This window comes from Eptesicus fuscus, chromosome 11 (genome assembly GCF_027574615.1).
Source record: "Eptesicus fuscus isolate TK198812 chromosome 11, DD_ASM_mEF_20220401, whole genome shotgun sequence".
In the NCBI taxonomy this organism is placed as follows: domain Eukaryota; kingdom Metazoa; phylum Chordata; class Mammalia; order Chiroptera; family Vespertilionidae; genus Eptesicus; species Eptesicus fuscus.
In genome coordinates, this window is record NC_072483.1 from 68,720,775 (window position 1) to 68,743,396 (window position 22,622).

General features: G+C 42.6%; 2 protein-coding genes across 3 annotated transcripts in view; one reads left to right on the forward strand and one right to left on the reverse strand.

The window, feature by feature from the left end:
* Positions 1 to 1,579: 1,579 nt before the first annotated feature.
* MRPL44 (mitochondrial ribosomal protein L44) lies at positions 1,580 to 8,196 on the reverse strand. Its single transcript, XM_008145100.3, has 4 exons — positions 8,003 to 8,196; positions 5,492 to 5,960; positions 4,239 to 4,417; positions 1,580 to 2,136 (listed from the first exon to the last, which is right to left on the reverse strand). Exons 1-4 carry the CDS (start codon positions 8,176 to 8,178, stop codon positions 1,965 to 1,967), a joined length of 996 nt encoding a protein of 331 aa, XP_008143322.2. The 5' UTR covers positions 8,179 to 8,196; the 3' UTR covers positions 1,580 to 1,964.
* Positions 8,197 to 10,949: 2,753 nt separating this feature from the next.
* WDFY1 (WD repeat and FYVE domain containing 1) overlaps positions 10,950 to 22,622 on the forward strand; it is a 35,054-nt gene continuing 23,381 nt past the window's right edge. Inside the window, exon 1 of one of the 2 annotated variants that reach the window (XM_008145101.3) lies at positions 10,950 to 11,170. In XM_008145101.3, the coding sequence (XP_008143323.2) occupies positions 10,995 to 11,170 (176 nt within the window). In that variant the 5' untranslated portion in view covers positions 10,950 to 10,994. Of the gene's footprint in view, positions 11,171 to 20,520; positions 20,615 to 22,622 lie in introns of those variants that run through there. The other variant, XM_054722902.1, reaches the window with a different exon arrangement.

Below are 22,622 nucleotides of genomic sequence, written 5' to 3' on the forward strand. Positions count from 1 at the left end.
TGACATCCTTGTAACCCACACATTCCTCTTGCCCACACATCAAACTCATGCAGGATATATCCTGTTAGAGCAAATTATTGTCCAGATTGGTTCCAAGTTTCAAGCTATTTCATATAGAACTGCAAGAGTATGTTAATAATTTGTTTTCTACTTTACAGCCCATCATATGTTCATGGGTGCTTTTAAAAAGTACTGCTTAATTCAGGTTCAAAGGAGACTTAACTTAGAAATATGTTGAACTCACAATCTCCATAAGGAATTTGGATCTCTTTGCTTGCAGAACAGTTTTTACAAACCAGAACTAGCTTTGCTCCATATGTAAACTTAAAAGCATTCAAGGTTTCAAAACTTGAAAGCCTAAGGGTGAGGATACTTCCCCTCCGGCCTTGTAGGTTAAGGTCCTGCAAACTGCCCTGAACAGGAGAATTTTGGGATCCCATTATCAGCACTGCTAATGGGGCGGGGCGGCGGGGGGAGAGAATTACTGAGTTTGCAACTAAATTCTTTTAAAAACATTCACCTAATATAAAATTCGAACACTCAGCTAGAACCTGAAGTTTTGCATATGACGGCTAAGTGGCTGGAGGACATTTATCACATTTTGCTTCCCAGAAACCTTCTGTAATCTCTCTTCACTTCTGGTGTCACTGGGCTGCTTGTCAAATCATGTTTGCTTATTGTGGGTGACACACTTAAGTGCAGCATTTTACTACTGAGTTTGGTCCTCTGTCCCTGTGTTCAATTATTAGGAGTTAACTCTCAAAAGGAAGGTGAAATAATTTACACCAATGCAACGAACTACGTAATTGTCAAACCTTCCACTCCAGTCTCTGTGTTAGCTGTGATATCTATAAACCCTCATACATGTGACATTAAGTTCCACTTTCCTAACCTGTCTCAGGAACGTGTCAGAGGTCCTTTATCTTCCCTTATAAAAAAGATTTCATGGCAACAGTCCTATCCGTTTAAACATTTTACCTTTTCTATTCCTGACTCCCCATTCCTACTTTTCTTATTAACCTCTGGGAGTGACTACTGGCAAAATGAAATTGAAAATTATTACTGCTGCCAAAAAGTTAAAGAGAAATAAATCAAAGGGAGTTTGCAGGTGGATTACGGAACTGAACACAAAGGATTAAAGAGCCAGAGGACACTCTTAAGATTTGTCCTCTACCAAATTAAATGTTACAGTAAAATACGAAGAGAACAGTGCTTGACATATAGTAAATATGATTATTATTATTATGAAATATTAAATTGATAAATACATACTTTATTTTTCCATTAGCATTGGCATCAATACTTTGAGCTGCTTTTTGATCTTCGTGTTTTCTTTTAAAAACATAAAATGTATCTTTTCTTCCATTTACATTATAGAAACGGAATAGCTATGAAATGCATTACTATACAGATTTTTAAACCTAGATAGAATCTAGAGATCATGTAAACACCTAATTGCTGTAATATGCACCCTACATTTCTAAAGGTTAAGTAATAACATTACTATTTTAGCTAAAATTATATTAGAGAGGCAAAGGTCACTCACCTGGGTATATCAAATTAAACTACAATGAAACAATTAGAGAAAGAGTACCTTTTTTTTATTGGTATTACAGCAAAGTTCACATAAAACAAAGAAAAAAAATACATTCAAATTATACCTCAAAGCTAGAAGGGAATAAACTACACCTAATTGTACAAGTTATATACAATAATAAAACCAAGGACCTAGAAAAAATTTACTGGGAAAACATCAAAAACGATAATGAAACAAAAATTATTTAAAAAAATCAAAAAACACAAAACCTGTACCCTGATGAATACTTGTTTAGAAACTGTTTTAGAAACTCAGTACAAGGAATAAAACATATTTCTTTACAATTTAAAAAATGTAAAGGTTTAGACATCTGACTCTTGTCTCAGTGTTTTGCTTACAACTTTCAGGTTCCCACATCTTTGGCTGGCTAGATGGCAGTGATGGTCTTTACTGCTCTGAAATTCCTTTTGGGTTTGGAATAGTCCCAAGGCCGTCTGTTCTCAGTGAATCCGTAGAGTTTCCTCAGTGCCACTCTAGCAGCTTCTTCTTCTGCAACCAGGACTGTCTCCCCAGGTCCTTCTGCAAGCAACTTTTTATCACTAGAGTAAAAACAACAGCAGTCCGAAATTATCTGGTGCATCACAAAGCACAGCCCACAAATCAGTTTTGCTTTGTAAATCTTATTTTGGCAATATCACCCACCAGAAGGAACAGAAATATTGTACTATTTTTTCTTTCTACCAGCAATAGTATGTGCACTGCTGATAAAGGATGTGTTCAAGGGTTGCCGATATGAGGAGTAAAGGAGTATCTTACATTTTGCTTTACACTTTAATTAAAAATAAAGGTGAAACTTTATATCACCACCCATATTCTCCTCTGTAATGCCCTCCGTTGCTTTTATAGCTAAAAAGCCCTACATCATATACGGTTAGAAAAATATTTACCTAACTTCTTAGTAATCTTAATATTCACTGTTTACAGTTAATACTCAAATCCACCTGAAATCAATTTGGGGCAGGTCACTGTTCCCTAAGGAAACTAAAAAGTTCTGAACATGAGTCGATTTATACATTTTGATGGACAACTAACCATTTCTTTTTTCAGTTCTTGGCTCAGCTAAAGCTGTTACAAGTGTGGTTTACTGTAAATCTGCAAAACTTGAATCAAAACTTTTTTCTACAGAAATATTTATATTAACATATATTCCATGAAATGTTATAGTAATAGTTGGTTATCAAAAGCTACTATTAGCCTGAAAAAGGTGAAGGGATTAAGAAGTGCCAACTGGAAGTTACAAAATAGTCATGGGATGTAAACACAGGATAGCCCAGGCAGTGTGGCTCAGCAGTTGAGCATCGGCCTATGAACCAGGAGGTCACAGCTGGGGCACATGCCTGGGTTGAGGGCTCAATCCCCAGTGTGAGGCATGCAGGAGGCAGCCAATCAATGATTCTCTCTCATCATTGATGTTTCTCTCTCTCTCTCCCCATCTCCCTTCCTCTCTGAAGTCAATAACAATATATTAAAAATAATAATAATACAGTACAGCATAGGGAAAAAGCCTAAGTGGTCATCATGCCGTGATACCCTCATGCCGTCACAAGATGACTGTGCGCACAGCAGGCGCACACAGGTGGGTGGGGGCTGGGCTTGAGGCTGCATGAGCACAGAGCCTGCCTGGGAGTCCCACCTCCTCCCAGCTCTGCATGGGGACCGGGGAGGAGGCGGGTCCCCCGGCTCCATACAGCGAGACCTGCCTGGGGGTCCCCCGGCTCCACGCAGCGAGGACTGCCTGGGGGTCCTGGCTTCATGCGGCAAGGCCTGCCTGGGGGTCCCACCTCCTCCCGGCTTCACGTGGTGAGGCCTGCCTGAGGGTCTGGCAAGGCCTGCCTGGGGGTTCTGGCTCCCCACAGCACAGAGGTGGGACCCCCGGCTCCGGCCTACCTCTTTGGGGCAATCCATCGAGGAGCCCGGGATGGGTGGGTGGGGCCTATCTCTTTGGGGCAATCGATCGGTAGGCTCCTGCACTGTGATAGGACACAGGCCAGGCTGAAGGACCCCTCCACCCCCCAAGTGCACAAATTTCATGTACCGGGCCTCTAGTATAGTCAATAATATTGTAATGACTATCATGGTGCCAAGTGGGTACTGGAAATATAGGAAGATCCCTTTTAAATTATATAACTGTCGAACCACTATGCTGTACAACTGAAAATAGTATAAAATAATATTGAATGTCAACAGTAATTGAAAAATAAAATAAAAATTAAAAAAAGAGCCTGGCCTATGTGGCTCAGTGTTGAGCAGCAACCTATGAACCAGGAGGTCTAGGTTTGATCCCTGGTTGGGGCACATGCCTGGGTTGAGGGCTTGATCCCCAGTAGGAGGCATGCAGGAGGCAGCCAATGAATGATTCTCTCTCATCATTGATATTCTCTCTCTCTCTCTCTCTCTCTCCCCCTTCCTCTCTGAAATTAGTAAAAATATATTTAAAAAAGAGAAAGAAAATCCAGGGTGGAAAGAATGATACTATTAGCAATCCACAGATGACTTACCTTTCCCTAAGTAGTACATAATCACAGGAATGAGATTTTAAATAATTTTTTTAATACAATTAGAGGTTATACTAAGGAACTATGAAAGTCATTTTTAAGGCTTTCAATCAATGTAATGAAATTAAGATTAAAATGTTACTAACCAGTATAAGCCAACAAAATACAGAGGCACAGCTGTGGTGCTTCCAGACTGCCTGGTAAGTCTCGGTTCAGGAGCTGAAATATTCCTTTTCTTCAATTCTTCCACCAGTAGCCCCATGGGATTGACGACCTTCCAAATCTCAAAGAGTTCTTTCCCAGTCAGTTGAGTAATTAAGAAGTCCTGCATATAAAAATAGAATTTATACATTTAAATTAGTGTAAAGAAAATAAGGACCATAATTCAAAGTACAATTTTAAAACCTGAATTAAAAACTGAATGGGAAATGAAAAAAAAAAAAGTACTATTCCTTTACATTTGCATGTAGTTTTCTCATATAAATTTTATTACAAAATCATGGTTGAAGGTAAAATCCTGTCTCATAATTTAGAAATATATTTGTCAGTAAGAAAAATAGTTTTACAAAGAGTTTAATTAATGAATAAACTAGTAACTTCTGACAGAAACTCTTATAAAAAGGCACTAAAGGTCTTCTGGATAGCAGTACTTCTTTGTCTAAGTTCATGATTTTAAAAAATCATTTAAATAATGATTTCAGGATTCCGGCAACTGTGAAGTTGGGAGATCACGGCCAGGCTGAGGACATGGGATCTTACTGTCCTCCCAGCCCTCGAACCTCCCCTGAACGCCCTCAGTAAAATGCTTTGATTTACCTCCCTCAACATATAATTTCACATTAACTGCCTTTTAAGTGTTTATGACTTACATACTTTCAGTTTATAAAACTAAAAAAAAAAAAAAAATGAGGAATAAATTATGATCATTCAAAGCACAAGAGAATTTTTTGGCAATAAATTATATTGTATGGAATTATAAAAATAAACATTTTCATAATACACTGCAATCAACTTGTGTGAACATTGCGTAATAGGAGGGATAAATGGGGACAAGTGGGAGAAAAAAAAGAGATTCCTCAGTTCACAAAATAGAGTCAATTTCATTACAACACTTCCCCAAGCTCTAGACCTCTATTTCAGCTTCATTGATAAAAAAATATTTCTAAGTTCATTCTCAGTTGGGGATTTTGAATATCTTAATGTACAGAGATGCCTTAGAAGACAAACATGGTTATTCACTATTTGCCATCAGTAATTCTCTGTCATCATTGATGTTTCTCTTTCTCCTGTCCTCTCTGAAATTAATTATATATATTTTAAAGACATATTTAAAAAAAAAGAAATTTTTCTTTCTGTCCACCTCAGTATGTCCCAGTATGTGCAATTAATAATGACCTACCCTGATGAAAAGTGCAGTCCTCCCAGGTCCGCTGCTCTGTAGCAGGGCTCCAATTACGGCAAAGAAAGTCTGCAGTAATACAGTCGGGGGCACTGGAAATTCTGCACTCAGCGTTAACTGCTCCACAGCCAAGTTTCTAGCCACATGACACACGACTTCCTCACCAGTGAGAAAGTCAACAAGACTCTGAATGCCTTCAATGGGCAAGTCTGGGAATTCGTTCTCAAGAAACTGTGTGAGGCAAGCTTTTGAAAAAGATGACCCCTGTTCAAATAGTTCTTGATTATCTTTAATATTCAGAAGAACAGCTTCTTTCTCTACTCCAAGTTTTTGGCGTTTGGCCTCCTCACTTTTAATATAGCAGCTATTAACAAATGCAGTTTTGAGAAGATCTAAGGAAAAGGTTTCCTGTAACCGATGTCCAAATGCCTGTATTTCAGCATGGTAATCCCAGTTGGGCTTCTCTGAACTGGAAACGTAAAACAGAAGACAGTAGTAACACATGGTAAAAAGGACAAATCCCACTTCTAGGAATATATCCCAAGAAACTAGAAACACCAATCAGAAAGGATATATGCACCCCTATGTTCATAGCAGCACAATTCACCATAGCTAAGATTTGGAAATAGCCTAAATGCCCATCAGCAAATGAGCGGATTAAAAAACTGTGGTACATCTACACAATGGAATACTACGCTGCGGTAAAAAAGGAGGTCTTACCATTTGCAACAGCATGGGTGGAACTGGAGAGCATTATGCTAAGTGAAATAAGCCAGTCCGAGAAAGATAAATATCACATGATCTCATTCATTTATGGAATATAATAAACAACATAAACTGATGAACAAAAACAGATCCAGAGACAGAGAAGCATCGATCAGACTGTCAAACCTCAGAGGGAATGTAGGGGAGGGTGGGGATAAGGGCGAGAGATCAACCAAAGGACTTGTATGTATGCATATAAGACTAACCAATGGACACAGACAACAGGGGGGGTGAGGGCATGAGTGGGGGAGTTGGGGGGGTAATGGGGGGATAAGGACACATATGTAATACCTTAATCAATAAAGAAATTTAAAAAAAGAGAGAGGACAAGATGTTGCTATCGTGCAAAAATTTTTGTGTTGCAATTTTATTAATTATATAAAGGAAATTTTAAAAGATTTTCATTTTTAATGCCAGACTTTGATTTCCTAAAAGTTAAAATTCAAGTCAGATAATGACTTGTTCTTTGCTAGCTACACTGCTGGATTAATTTTCCCTTTGAGCCAATTGCTACATTAAAGTGCTCTAACCATAGAACTACACTTAATATCTGGGTGTGAAATACAAATTATTAATTTCACAGATTCAAGCCATAAACAATAAGTGCATTGTATTTGTCTTATATTTTATTGATTTAAGTTTTGAAAACATCCATTTAAATGAGCAATTAAGTAATTTAGTACCATTATAAGTAGGTTAAAAGTTCATACCCAAGAATGACAAAAAGCTATTTTTTTTAAAGACAATGAACCCAACATAAAACTTTTAAATAAAAGAGGGCAGCAAAGTATAAAGATCTGGGTTGTAAATAATAAAATGTATATATAACCCTTAAGTTTCTTCCAACTATAAAAGCCTAAGATGACTAACTACATAATAACAAAGAAATGTGAATTAAAAATGCTATTTTTTTTGCCTATTAGAAAAAGAACTTAATATTTGTGTTCAAAGAGTATAGGAATATGAACATGTATATTCCTACTGGTAGGTATATAGACTGGATTAGGTTGTTTTTTTTGGGGGGGGGAGGGCAAATTAAAGTAGCTATCAAAATCCCATATTAAATCTTCACAGGAGTAATAGTTCAAAGCTATTCACTGTTACTTCGGTTGTAACAGCAATAACATGGAACTTAAATACACATAAATGGAGCCATAAAAGAGTGAAGTGCATCTATTTGTACTGGCACGACGACGTCAGGCACATTATTAAAGAGAAAAGGATGCAAAATCTGTGTGCAGTCGGATCCGATTTGGAGCTGTAAAGATCTTCGTCCCTTTCCACGGACCTTCTATTACTGGAGCAAGAACCCAAAGCTAAAATGTTTCTATTTTACGCTGGACAGTGGGTTGTGGTGGAATACACTTAATTTTTTTCTTCCTCTGAATCGCAACGCCCTGGAGTGTTTTCTCCCCTCTTGTCCGCACCCACAGACACCGCAGACATTACAAAGCAGAGGCCCGGTCACCCAAGGCCACCGGAAGGTCGCCCTGCAGCCGGCTCACTTCCCACGACTCGCGGGCTGGCGTCTAACGGGGAGTTCCCACGCGTCGGCCAGCCCCGCGCTGCACGCGCGGCCAAGTCCCACTTCCTCTGGCTCAGTCCACGCGTCTCCATCGCAAACCTCCCAGCCTCGAACCAGGCGCGCAAGAGCGACCACCTACCCTCCTCGCCGCGAGGCCGAAGCCCTGCGGGAGGCCCCGGGTCCTCGACCGCCACCCTGACCCTTCCCTAGGCGGCTCCTACCGGCGCACGGGCGGCGGCGGGTTCCGGAGCAGGCGCCGCCGCTCCAGCTCCTTTTGGAAGCGGACGGCGGCACGGAAGGTCTTCAATCCCCGAACCGGCGGGGCGAGAGCGGGGGCGACCGGGGCCAGGAGGCAGCGAGGCCCCTGCAGCAGCAGCCTTCCCAGCCCGGAAGCCATTGCAGGGGAGAAGGCAACGGAGGGCGGAAGGAAAAGCGGCGGGTCAGTGTCGCGGTAACGCGGTCCCCCCGGAATCCGAGCGCTGAGCCGGGCCGGGCCGGGCCGGGCCGGGCCGGGGCCAGCACGCGGTGGGAGGGGCGGCTGTGTTTTCTTCAACAAATAATTGCTGGGTGACAAAGAGGGAGGGAGGATCTATAGACAAACAGGGTCTTAGACACAACCAAATATGGACCTAGTTAGGACCCTGGTTGGAACAAATCAACTGAAAAAAATGAGATGTGCGTTATTTGAATACTGAGAAGTTTTTTAATAATATCAGATAATTAGGGGGGGAAGGGGGGAGAAGCCCTCAATGGTAGTATTTTAGTTTTTTCTTTAAGTCTTACAGATTTACACTGAAATATTTACTTGTGGAAAAGAAGGTATCAGATTTTCAAAATAATCAGGGTGGCAATAGGTGGGGTTATTCTTAAAATAAGCATGGCCCTGAGTTGCTATCAGACATAAAGTAAAGCCCTCACCAGGTATCTCAGTTGGTTAGAGCATCGTCCTGATACACCAAGGTCCCAGGTTTGATCCCTGGTCACCGCACATACAAGAAGCAACCGATGAATGCATACATAAATGGGGCAACATACAGATGTTTCTTTCTCTCTCTGCCCCCCTTCCTCTCTCTCTCTCAAATTAGTAAATAAAAATTTAAAAATAAATAAATAGGGCTGTTCCTAAAAAATAATAATAATAATAAAGTAAAATAAAATAAAATCAAAGGCAGATTAAGCCAGTCTGTTCAAACCCTCCAATGGTTTTCCATCTCACTTAAAGTTAAAAAGTCCTTACCATTCCCCAGGGCTCAATATGGTCTGCTTGGTGACCTTTCTGTCCTCATCTCCTTCTGCACTCCTCACTCACTCTGCTCCAGCCGCCTTGCTGTCTCACCAATCCTAGAAAACCCTAGGCATGTTCGCACCTCAGGGCCTTTGCACTTGCTCTTCCCTTTCCCAGGACAGCACTTGTCCCTTATTTCCGCACAGCTACTCCCTTCTCTCCTTTTTTGCTCAAATGTCACCTTCTCCATGAAGCCTTCCCTGGCCATTGTCTCAGGTTGCATTCTCTGCAAGCAGATGCTGACACGGAGGTTGGCGCACAGAGTGTTTATTAGGATCCATAGCCGTGAAGGAAGGGAGGTGTAACAGGAGTAGGCAGATAAAGTCAGCTGCAGTGCAGGCCTGGCAAAGCCTCATCCAACCCAGAAGAGAGTTCTGGAGCCAGTGTTGCCCATCAGAGTGTTCTGGGTCTGGTTGAAATGGCCAGGCCTTTATATTCACGTCTCATTTAGTTACCAAATTCAGGCTGCCTGTGGAGGGCATGGCTGAGCCACAGTGGCTCTCTGCAGCTAAGGCAGATCCGAAAGAGAGGAAAGCTAGAGACTACCTGCTAACCACCCTCCTTCCAAGAAGTCCCACGTGTGGAGTGTATCTCCGGATCTACCACACTATCCTATGTAAAATTGCAACACCTCCTAGAGTCCCTATCACCCTGCCAGTGTTATTTTCTCCACAGCATTGGGCATCTGTTAATATACTAGATGATTTATTTATTTTATTATCTGGTTCTTTCACTGGAATGTAAGTTCTAATGATAGAGCGATTTTTGTCTCACTTAAGCACAGCTGTATTTAGAGTGGTGCCAGGCTCACAGCCCACATTCAATAATAAATACATATTTGTTGTTGGGGGGGGGGGGAGTTGTTGATTAGCCTGTTTAGCCATTATACTGTACAAGCCTTACAAGAACCACATCTTATTCATCTCGTCAGTGCCTGGCACATAGTAAGTATACAATACATTAACATCTCTGAAATGAAGATGCCTTCCAAATAATGGCTTTTTAGAATGAATACAATGTAGTAGTATCATTTTCTGGTTTGGGGGACAATTCCTCTTCCTTGCCAACTGCTCAATCCATTCTTGTATAAAGGACTTAACTTTTTGTGGACAAAACAAAGGGGCCACATAATAAACCTGACAAGCTCAGGGGAGGCCTGTATGTCAGGCCTTACAAACTCAGAGATCGAAAGTAACTACATAGGATCGTTGAACATAAAAATTCCTAACTAAAAGTGACTCTTGGTGGGTAGTCACACAAAGGTCAATCTTTACCTTCAGTGAGCTTGTCTATTGTCTTTTTGCATCTAAATAATAGACTTTTGAAATGTCAGAGTAATCTCCTTTTCCAGATCCCACAGGGCACGAGACAACATCTTATTTGCCCCCCAATACCATCTCTGTGTGCTGTAAATGTTTACAATGCTGTACCCACCAATGTGAAAGACATATGTATATGCCTCTCCGTTTTACTTTTTATCTTATCCTAGAGATTTCCTTACATTGCTTTCTTCTGCCGCCTTAATCTACCACCCAATGGATTTCTTGTAACCCTCTTTATGTTTCCTCCTTTTATTCTAATGTGTAAAATAAGATGCAAAACTGCCATTCTTTGGAATATTTTCTCAATCTGTTGAGATTTTGCTTTCCGGAAACTGTCCTCAGTTGGGCTTAAATAAACCCCTATAATACTTTTCTTTAGGCTGGACTTTCTTTCCTCTACCTTTTCAACCTTTACAACTTTCCCTCCTTCTGGGCGGGCGTCCCCCTGTGGCTCTCCCTGGCCTGGTAAATGTGGCTGCGCTGCTTTCCCAGGCAATACGGCGTCGTCGCGCAGCACTCGGGAGCTTACGGTAGCGCGGCGCCCACGCGGCCGGGAGCCCCAGCGAAACCGGCGGGTCTGGCCGCCCCGCCCGCCGCGGTCAGCTGATGGGCCGCCCTCCCCGAGGCCGCCGCCGCCGCGCGAACATGGCGGCCGAGATCCACTCCAGGCCGCAGAGCAGCCGCCCGGTGCTGCTGAGCAAGATCGAGGGGCACCAGGACGCCGTCACCGCCGCGCTGCTCATCCCCAAGGAGGACGGCGTGATCACCGCCAGCGAGGACAGGTCTGGCGGCGCGGGGCCGAGGGGCGCCGGGGCGGCCCGTTCTCCCGCGGGCGACGGGGTGCTGGGGCGGTGGGGTCCGGGGGGCCGTCCCTCTGCGCGCGGGGGCGGCCCCGTTCCCAGGACGCGCGTCCCGCTGCGCCCCTGTCCGCCGGGACCCCCGGTTCCCACCCGCAAGCCCTCCAGTTCCCATCCCCGCCGCTCGGTCCCGGACCCAGGTCCCTGCCACGCCCCTCCACTCCGGGACCCTGACTCCCGGCACCCCCGTTTTCGGTCCCACTCCGCCCTTCCCCCCCGGCACCCCCCGTTCCTGGTCCCACTGCGCCCCTCTAGCCTGGGATCCCCATCCAATGCGCCCAAGACTCGCGTTCCCGCCGCGCCTCTCCAGTCTGGGACCCCCGCCGACCCTCTCCCTGACCCTCTCCCCGCTCCTCCATCCCGGACCCCAGTTCCGCCTCTCTTTCGTGGGAATTTGTTTGACCTGAGGGGGCTTTCTTTGCCCGCTCTGGTCAGTTCCAAGCCTCCTGCTGTGGGAGCCAACGGGAGGGGGGGGTGGGTAGGGACGGGCGGCCGTTCCCGCGGGCCCTGGTGTCTGGGATTCCCTGAGGGCGAGGAGCCTCCAGGGCTTCCACTCTCTTCCTTCCGCTTCACTCGGCTTCGCGGGTCTCTTTCCGCAGCACCAAGGTCCCTAGAGCATTTATTTTTGCACAGCTGCAAGAACCACCTGAACTCTTTTTTTTTACTAAATAGTGTGTGTGTTTTCTAAAAGGGACTTCTTTTTTTTAAGTCTTGGATGTTTTTATTTTCAAGGAAATTTTACATTCGCACCGTTAATGGAAAACCAGCATCACTTGTAAAGAATTAAACTAATAGCTAAAACATGTTAATCTGTGTGCACCTAAAGTCAATTCTTTCTTGTATTAAGACGTCTTGCATTGAATGCCCACTGTTCTTTGGGAAACACTGATCCGATCAGATTTTTCTCATTTTACCCAAGAAGAAACTGAGGCCCATGAAGAGACACCGAAATACTGAGATATTGGTGAAGCCAGAAATGCACCCTGGCACTCCCCACTCCATCCCTCTCTCTGGTCTTCCCAGGGCTGTGTGATTGATTGGAGAAATATATGTTAGAACTTGAGCGTTTAGAAACCATCTACATTTGAAGGGTTACTGCTTTACTGTGGGAATTTGGAGGAAATGACTTATGTTTATTGCGTTGAACTGTTTCCCTGGTACAGTGAGTGATATTCCAGAAGTTAAAAGGCTTTCTTTTGGAAGACAGAGATACTGCTGTTCTCTGAGAGCCGAAGGCATAGTGTCCAGCCTTTTGTAATCATATGTTTGGGAGTAACTAACATTGAGAGCCTGTCCAGAACTGGAAGCTCCCGGCGCCTAGTTGACCTCTGTATTTTGCTTTTGAGTGAGTTTATTGTGAGCAGGTAGCGGCCTCTTCCTGCCAGCTTACAAGTCACTGACCTCAAACAAAGTGGGGAGTGATTGGTAGGACCCGGGTGTGGGAGAGAGAGGGGTGCATGAGTCCTAAGGAGAAAAAGGGAATGTAAAAAAAGGTAAAGGACCGAATGATATTTGCATGATATGAGCGTAGGTGGATGCACTCCATAAAAGTTAGCTGGGTTTTTTTTTTTTATATTTTATTGATTTTTTTATAGAGAGGAAGGGAGAGGGATAGAAAGCTAGAAACATCGATGAGAGAGAAACATCGACCAGCTGCCTCGTGCACATCCCCCACTGGGAACGTGCCCACAACCAATGTACATGCCCTTGACCGGAATCGAACCTGGGACCTTTCAGTCCGCAGACCGACGCTCTATCCACTGAGCCAAACCAGTTAGTTAGCTGTTTTTTATTCAGTAAAATATTGTATTTATGACTCATGCAAGTTGGGTAAATTGCTGAATATTTGAGATTATTGGCCAGGAACAGTGCTGATAAATGTTTTATGGGAAGTGATTACATAGCTGCCCTGGGACAGAAATGTTCTGGGGCAGTGGTCGGCAAACTCATTAGTCAACAGAGCCAAATATCAACAGTACAACGATTGAAATTTCTTTTGAGAGCCAAATTTTTTAAACTTCTTCTAACGCCACTTCTTCAAAATAGACTCGCCCAGGCCGTGGAATTTTGTGGAAGAGCCACACTCAAGGGGCCAAAAAGCCGCATGTGGCTCGCGAGCCGCAGTTTGCCGACCACGGTTCTGGGGGATCCTTAGATCAGCTCACTTTTCCACTCATGCTCTGTAGGGCCCTGGTAGACGACTGGACCAGGTGAGGGTTGACGCTTTGGGATTCTGATTTGTGTTTCAGGCCCATGGAGCTTCCTTGGAGGTAGGACAGCCTTTTTAGCCAGTGCCACATTTTATGAGATTTAATGAAAGCACATGCTATGGGTTTGTGTTTTGCTGTTGGTCGTGGTGGTTTGTTTTAATATTGTCATAAATATGTATCATACTCTTCAATCATTCACCCATTCACTCATTCGTATATTTAGAAAAGCTGTGCTTATTGAGTAGCAGGCCCCGGGGACACAACAGGGATCAAAAACCTGCCCTCATGTAACCCCTGATTGATTGATTTTTATGGCCCCCTGACCTGATGGAACCAACATATTGAGGAAACAGACTGCTGACTGCCCTTATTCACCAAACAAGCATTTATTGAACACTTACTGTGTACGGACCTTTGGGATAAAAGACATCTGCCTCCAAAATTGCTATTTCCAAAGGGCTGGACAGTGCTCTCAGTTTCTAGCATGCTGGGAAGACAGAGGGAGGAGTGTCATTAGGCGAGGGCCAAGGTTCACGGAGAGCCTCCTAGGAGAGATGTCATTGGATAGAGGAGAGGTCGGTGTGAAGGAAGGAGGTTGGATATCTACCTTCCACGCCGAGGGAAAGAACAGGAGGGAATAAAGAACCAGTTATTTCTACGTGACCAAAGCAAAAGGTGTATTGGTGGCCATGGCAGGAGAGAGTAATGACAGCCGGAACGTCCCGTGTCCAGTTTTGGAAGGGACTTCGTTGTGGGCCACTCCTCGGAATTTGGACTTTATTTTGTAGGTAGTGAGGAACCATCAGAGTTCAAAGCAAGCAGATGACATGGTCAGAACTTGCAGTTTCGCAATAACAATAGCTAGCTAACCTTTTAAAAGTCCCTTCTCTGTGTCAGTACAGAATTGGACCTTATGTATGTTACCACGTCCAATCCTCACATCTCCTCAGGGAGTGGGAGCAGTCACCTGCCCTTACCAGCAGTTCCAAGACCCAGTATATTCTCAAAAGGTAAAAGTGTGGGGTTTTTTTTGTTTGTTTTTTTTTTTTTTTTTTGTAAATTGGGCCTGAAAACTCATTGGTGCTAAAACTTGACCTGAATAGGTGAGACTATTTGTAATCTTTATCCCATGCAACGTGAACATATGTTTTACTGCAGAAAAAGCCATGCATTTAATTGCAGGGTCTGTCCCAGGCCCCCTGGGAGTGTTATTGGATACGCATCCTATTGCAATGGACCTTTGACAGTTTAGAAACTTAGGTACAAAAGACATTGAAATAGCTGCCTAAGGTCACATGGCTGGTAAATAATAGGACTGAGATTTGAAACTAGGTCTGACTTTGAGGCTCTAGTTCTTTCTGCTATGCATCCAGTTTTTCTACACATTTGGAGAAACGGAGTCTAGGCAATATCAGTAAGTGACTACTCTGGCAGGAAGTATAAAATATTAGGATTGTACCTTTTGCTGTGAATCAATTATCCTTCCTTTATCCTAGTTTTCAGGGTTTAAAAAGATTGGCTCACACCTTTTCTCTACAACTTCTGCTTTAATGCTCAGAAAAGTAACATAACTTTTAACCATTGAAGTAGGGCCAGCTGAAGTTAATTCATTTACAAAGTTAAAAGCAGTGAGGCCCAGCTGGCATGGCTCAGTGGTTGAGTGTCGACCTATGAACCAGGAGGTCACAGTTTGATTCCTGGCCAGGGTACATGCTCCGGTTGCAGACTCGATCCCTGGCGTAGGGTGTGCAGGAGGTAGCCGATCAATGGTTCTTTCTCTTCATTGATGTTTCTATCTCTCCCTCCCTCTCCCTTCCTCTCTGAAATCAATTATATATATATTTTCTATAGTATATAGAAAAGCAGTGAGAATGGCTGATAGCATTTGGAGAGGAATAGTGGAAGATGTAAGGGTTATCTTTCTAGTCAGGAAACTGTAAAATAAAATAACCACAGCATTAAGTTGAAGAATTTCAACTGTAGCTGTCATTTTCATGGTGGGGAAACAGAAAGAGACTCTGCTTTCAGAACTGAACCGAATGTGGTGAGGCGGCAGGAACCGAGTCCCTCGACAGAGACTCGTTTGCCTTTTGAACTTCTTTCCTGAGGAATGCACCAAAAATTTAAACGTCAGTTGGTTGAAGGATAGAATTTTTTAAAGGTAAAGCTTTATTATAAAGCAGCATAAATAAGGCTGTAGATTGACTGTCTTCATGTTTGAAAATAGAGTTTGGATATGAGTGTCCTTCGGGGACAAGACTGATTTGCAGAAATCTTGCAGAAGAAACTCAGTTTTTCCTGGCCTAAGTCAATCATAGACAGACCTCGTGTTTGTTAAAATATTTTAGGATATTACACTTAGACTGATAAGATTACAGAAAAACAATTTTTAAAGCTATCCAGGTAGCATCTTTTCTGTTGTTATACCAGCGATTTAACTTCAAGCGATTTACCCCTTAGACATTGCTAATGATATGGAGACAGCTTGAGGGAAAAGTTGTATATTTACTAACTGTTCACATGGAAACAATCTTAAATAAACAATTTGATTGTTAAGTGTTTTGCTCAGAAGGAAACTGGGAGTTGCTAGTTTGTACAAAAGAAACCAGGCTGCTAAGTGCTGTATTTATGTCATCTCCAGTGCGGGAAAGTAGACCCCTAATTTGTGTTATAAAGTAAAGTGAAAGAGTGAGAAGTCAGGCAGCCTGGGTGGGAATGCCCTTATTCCTCTGTTGTGAGAGGGGCCCCACATTGTTCATTCATTTTATTTTTATTGCATGGTTAAAAAAATATATTCTGGATCCAGGATGCCTGAGTTTGAATCCCATGAGACACTGGGCTGGTAACTTATAGTTTTCTCATTTGCAAAATGGAGATAATAATAGGACCTACTCATAGGGATTTGATATACTATGTAAAGCACATAGAACAGTGCCTAGCACAGAGAACGCACTGATGTTTTGACTATTATTATTTTCATTCCCACCTATTTTACATTTAATTACTGGTGTTTCATCACAAATAAAAATTTTCCTTCTGATGAATAGGACAGTACCATTTTGGGGGTCACTTACAGACCTGAGTTATAACTGAGTCATGCCTTTTCATCATTTCCATATTTGTTCGCTTACAAGTCACATCAGTCATGTTTTCCCTTGTGGAATCTTTGCCCTGATGCGCTAGGGCCGTGGTTGGCAAACTGCGGCTCGCGAGCCACATGCGGCTCTTTGGCCCTTGAGTGTGGCTCTTCCACAAAATACCACGGCCTGGGCGAGTCTATTTTGAAGAAGTGGCATTAGAAGTTTAAGTTTAAAAAATTTGGCTCTCAAAAGAAATTTCAATCGTTGTACTGTTGATATATGACTCTGTTGACTAATGAGTTTGCCGACCACTGCTCTAACCAATTGATCTTTGACTCTGTTGACTAATGAGTTTGCCGACCACTGGGCTAAGGGAAGGTATGGGTGAAGTCCAGAGGAAACCAGGCTCGAGCTTCCAGGAGTCCTCACCCCATGCAGTCACACGGGAGGGGCTTCTTTCCTCCAGGATGGAGTTCTGACCACATGGGTGAGAAACTCTCCCAGGAAGCTCATGAGATTCTCAGGATCCACAGTGTAGTCGGGGCTGGTCACATAGACACCCTCCGCTAGCACCTGCGGAACTCCAGACTTTCCTAGGACAGCGGTGTTCAGCGGTCTCTCAAATGTGAACTCTGAACCAGCCAGCGTACCTGTAGGAATAAGGAAGCCTGGAAGGTGGGAGTTTAAAACTGGATCCTCTTCCTTTCTGCCTCAAGCGGTCTCTTTTGGCTGGTTTAACCTTGTGTTTCAAGACTTCTAGCTAGACTAGGGATAGAGTTGGAACTTTGTTTTTTTTGTTTTGTTTTGTTTTGATTGCAAGTTAAGAAACCTTGTTTCCTGGACCGCACACTGACTCGGTCCTATCTGGATGGCTCCTGCTTTTCAGAGACGGGGATGGTTTTTAGCCTTCCTGGTGGCACAGAGCTCACAGGAAATCACTTCGTTGCTAAGTGAAAAGGTAACAGCAGGATTTGTTTCTCCAGTGAAAAAGAACAAATCTGTCTCCAGGTAGATAACCAGCCATCTGGCTTTAGGAGAGGAGTTACTAGTTTAGGTTCTGGTGCAGATGCCACAAAAGTGGTCCCCACCACCTTCACCCCCATAAACATCTGAGAGCCAGGAAATCCACAGAGTGTCATCATTGCCATGGGCCCTCCAAGCTGCCCAGGATTCCTTCCCCAGACTATGAAAGGAATGGGAATTCTAATTTTTCATCTCCAATCTAATTCTCTATAAAAAGAGGCTAGTTTCCCTCTGCCTTTCCATTTAGATAATCGATTCAATAAAAATCTTGTGCTTTCCTTCTTTGTTGCCAAAGGAGAAAGCCTTCTTTCTGCGTCAGGAATGCAGAGGGCAGAGTTCGGGAGACTTGGCTGAAGGAAATTGCTGTTTATTTGATAAAAGCAGACTGTGCTGATGACCCTGTCTGTTCCTCTCCCTTTCAGGCTAACATCCTGATGTTATAGGATCCGTCCAGGCTGCCAGAATTACACCTCTTTGTGAGACTAGGAAAAAATGTCCTTTTCAGTAGGTAACAGAAGTGTTTGGAGATTTACCAAGATACGAAATAGTAGCAGCAGCCCTAAGAGTGACTGGAAAATACATTTTCCTCAAACTTACTATTTTTGTTCAGAGTTTAAAGAAATCAGGCCTTGGGCTTAATTTGTAACATATGTTCTACTCTGTATTCTCTTTTTAATTCAATAATCCCTCTATCAGTTTATAATTTAAATATGGTTAAATTGCTTTAATTTAGCTGTTTGGAGGTGATTAGGATTTTTTTGAGGAATTTTAAAAATATCTGATTTTAGAAATGCTGATTCCTCAGGCGTGGTGCAACTTGGCCTTGTAATTTTACAGACAAACTTGTGTACTTATTGGAGTCTGTCTACTCAGGTGTAGGCACGATTTTCACCGTAATCATACTGGAAAGTAACACGTACTGAACCCAAATGTATGTTCTTATGGAGTTATAGGTTTAAACATGATATTGAGCATGACACCCACAGATGCTTCCTGGCTTGAGAGACAGTGCTTTTCAGAAGAAAATTCATCCTTTAAATCTGTCATTGCTCCCACTGTGTTTAGCTTAAGTAGATGAAGCTTTTTAGATGTGGTGATTCCCTAAAGTACTGTATTTTTAACTTCCTTTTAGTCAGCTCTTTGAGGGAGTGAAACAACGGGGCTGGAAGAAATTTAAAGGAGCCTCTGTACCTAGTCTGACCCTCAGGCATATCTCTGAGCAGATCAAAGATTAATCTTCCTGGAATAAATACTTTATTCTTAATCAGAACTGGGGGTTTTAGTCTACTTTTTATGTATCTACTGCAGTGAGGTAAAAGAACATACAGAATTATTACCCTTGGTAGAGAGGGTGAAAAATATTGAACAACATTTGAGTGATTAACTTCATTTATGCTTTTACAGAAATTTCTTCAGTTTCTTAGGGTTCAAGTTAGTATCTGTGCAAAGTGAGGATCCTGTATTTCAATTAAAAGTGAAAGTGGAGTTGTTTGTTTATTAAGTACTTTGGAATCCTTAGCACTCAGTTAATAGCAAAGGCTATTTTTCATTTTAATATCAGATTCCCAAGTATTCTTAAAGGGATACTATTTGGAACAGATGACATTGTATCAGTTAGCTATTGCTATGTAACAAACCACCTCTCAATTCGGTGACTTAAAACAGCAATTATGATCAATGTTCATGAGCTGGTGGGTCACCTGGATAGCCCTTCTGGTCACACAGCCAGGCTCACTCACGTGTGTGTCTGCCCTGCGGGTCTCAGCGGGTCCTTTCCCCTCTGAGGGGTTAGCTACTGCGAGCTGGTGGAGGATGGCTTCAGCTGGCTCCTCCGCAGGTGTTGAATTGTCTTGTAGTGCTTCCTGAGGGGGGGCTGGGGACCTGCTCTTTCCCCCCTTTTCAGCTCAGCTTCAAGTCTTTCCTCTGGGGGTGCCCACAAGGAGCCAAAGTCATTGTCTGCCTCTCAGGTATGTTACCTTCTGTCCTACCTGCCCCTACTCAGCCTGCTCACCTGCCCTGTACAGCCTGACTCATTGTAGGTATGGAATTTAGTTATATCATTTTATAGTATGCTTTTTTTAAAAAAAATAATGTTTCATAAACTTTTTTCATGGTCTTCATAACTAATTTTAATGACTTTATAAGCTACTGAATTAATATGTCATTGATCTATCATTATTTAACATTTTTCCCAATTTTTATTCCTTCAATGATGCTTATCCCTACACAATAATACATTTTTAAAACATTTAAGCCTAAAATATTTAAAATAAAGAACTGCAATCTAACTTTGGGATTTCATTTATCTAGAAAATAAGTGGGTTATCTTCCATGCTGAACATCAGTAGACAAGGAATGGTAGTGGTGTGTGTACATTGTAGTTATCCTATGTAATAAAAGGCTAATATGCAAATCTACCGAACACCGTACTGACCACCAGGGGGCAGACGCTCAATGCAGGAGCTGCCCCCTGGTGGTCAGTGTGCTCTCACAGGGGGAGCACTGCTCAGCCAGAAGCCGGACTCATGGCTGGTGAGCAGAGCAGTGGTGGCGGGATGTCCCCTGAGGGGTCGCTGACTGTGAGGGCATAGGCTGGGCTGAGGGGCACCCCTCTCCCGCCCCCCAGTGCACGAATTTTCGTGCAGCGGGCCTCTAGTGTATACATAACATTACATAGAGATGCCTTTCCTTGTCTCCCCATGGAAGATACTGCAGCTACATGTGAGTCTGACCTTCTCTGACTAGAGGGCAAGGAGGTTGGTGGTAGAGTTCTTTACAGGAATATTAACAGCATGGGGAAGTTGGGAAAACATTTATGTAGGCCCTGAAAGAAATGACACATTTCCTTTCTAAGTGCCTTTTGGAAACATATCAGACTATTGTTTTAAAATAACTTAAAAATAGAGCTGGGCACAGAATGACCATGTTCCTCAGGTTTTGGTTTAAGAGAAGACTTTTTTTTTTTCAGAGAGACATGGTCTTGGAATATCAAAGAAAATCTGTCCACTAGAAATATGGATAGAATAAGCAGCAAGAAAAACATAAAATGAGTTTAGGTGAGTGGGTGTAAAGTTGTCAGAATATTAAAGGAAAAGTTAAGCTGTTTTATCTTAGTAGAGAGAGAGTGGCTTAGATATCCATCAAGGTGGAATATATTGTGTGTTGTGTTTTTTTTTAAACGAAGCCATCTGATCTTAACACTTTAGTGATTATATAGTTTATTAATATCATCCTAGAGTTTTTAATAGTTTGCTCCTGTAAAATGTTACTAGACTGTATTATTGTGTTGCTTTCAATTTTTTTAATAGATTTTGCTTCCAATTTACTGAATAGTAAATTTTTTTGTGTCTGTGAAATTTGTTAACTTTTTAATAAGCAGCCAAACTTAAGCCTGTTTTTACAACCATTTATTAAACCAGTGAAACATAGTGTGAAGAAAACACAAAACAAATTTCTATATTACTTAGTAGTAATTACACAACTTCATTAGGTTCTTGGGAGTGCTAGAGTGTTAGGGGTCAAATTTAACATTGTTTTTACTTAATCTTGGAAGTGGGAGATTTTAATGCATTGTCTAAGGAAGGGAAAGATTATGGCTTGAAAAACTGAAGGAAGGGAATTCCAGGTAGAAGGTGTGAATACAGAGGTAGAGCTGACTGTCAAGGTCGAGTTCCCAATTTGGAACCTGATTCCTAAGCAAGGTTGGTCTTCTCTCAGCCTGGATGTGATTAACAATTTTTAAATGAAACACCCCAAGAAATAACTTAAGTCTTGCTAATTTCCTAGTGTATTAGCTGGATACAGACTAAGTTGTAGTACTGATGCTTGTCCCAAGGGATATAATACTATTTCAGAAATGCTGGGGTCTAGGCAGGTTCCACTTTGACTTTGGGCTAGTTTAAATATTCTAATGCTGCATGAAATTAAAATTTGACTTTTCTAAGTTAGATGATTGGTTGGAACAGACAACCTTTAAGGCTTCCAGCTCACAGCAGACTCCTTTATTGTCTGAATCAGCTCTTCTCTCAAGGGGACACAGGGAAGAGCATGTGACCTCTATTGAGTCCTCTATCTCTATTGAGTCCTCTGTTGAGCTCCCTGCGAATTCATGATCCACACTTTGGGGTTGATTTGAAGGATGTTACAATGCGCCAGCATTCTGTTCTCTACACACTTAAATAAACCTAACAGATAGGTAACTAACAGGCTGAACCCCTTTGTGATCCTGTGTGAGTGAAGGCCAGTGAACTTGATGAGGCGCTGCGTGACGCCCTGACCTTCAAGTGCCTTGGTTGGCCTTTCCATCTCTGGAAATGGAGCAGAGTTCTTGATCAGAGTTAATGTTTCAAGGGAAATTGGCCTTTCATTTACTGCAACTCCTTTGGCTGCATCCCCTATGTTGAACGTAAGTAATAAGATGTATCCATAAGCGTTCTATGTGAAGTGACATAGAATATAGTCAACAAAGTGTGATATAGTGTTGGTAGTTCAGGCCTAGGGATCATCCTTGTGAGCTTCTACTGCATTATTTTTGATGAGGGAGTCGTCCTGCAGTGGTACCCAACCTGCAATGTGCCCAGATACAGGAGAGGAAAGTTCTTGGTGGGCAAGGACGGCTTAGAAATATAACCTGAGCTCCTCCTATTGGGCCACTTGAGGATCACATCTCCCTGGAATGCAGGGTCTGGGTCGGTTGGACCCCTGATTTGAGACGGCCAACCCCTGGTGGGCTCTGAGCACAGGGCAGTGGGATGCACAGCTCCTCGGGAGATGCAGCTGCTAGTTGTCATGTCCAAGGTGGACCAGACAACCTGAGAGGAAGCTGCACTGTGTTGGGCATGCTGAGAACAAGGGCCAGCGTCTTATTTAGGAATTATTGCTTCTTAAAAAACAAACAAGCAAAAATTGGCAACACCATTATCACACCTAAAGAACAGTACCTTTTAAAAAAATGAAATATATAGTCAGTGTTTATATTTTCATTTGTTTCATAATGACATATGTGTACTTAACAGTTTGATTGACTCAGAATCCAAATAAGTCTGTGCATTGTGGTTGCTTGAT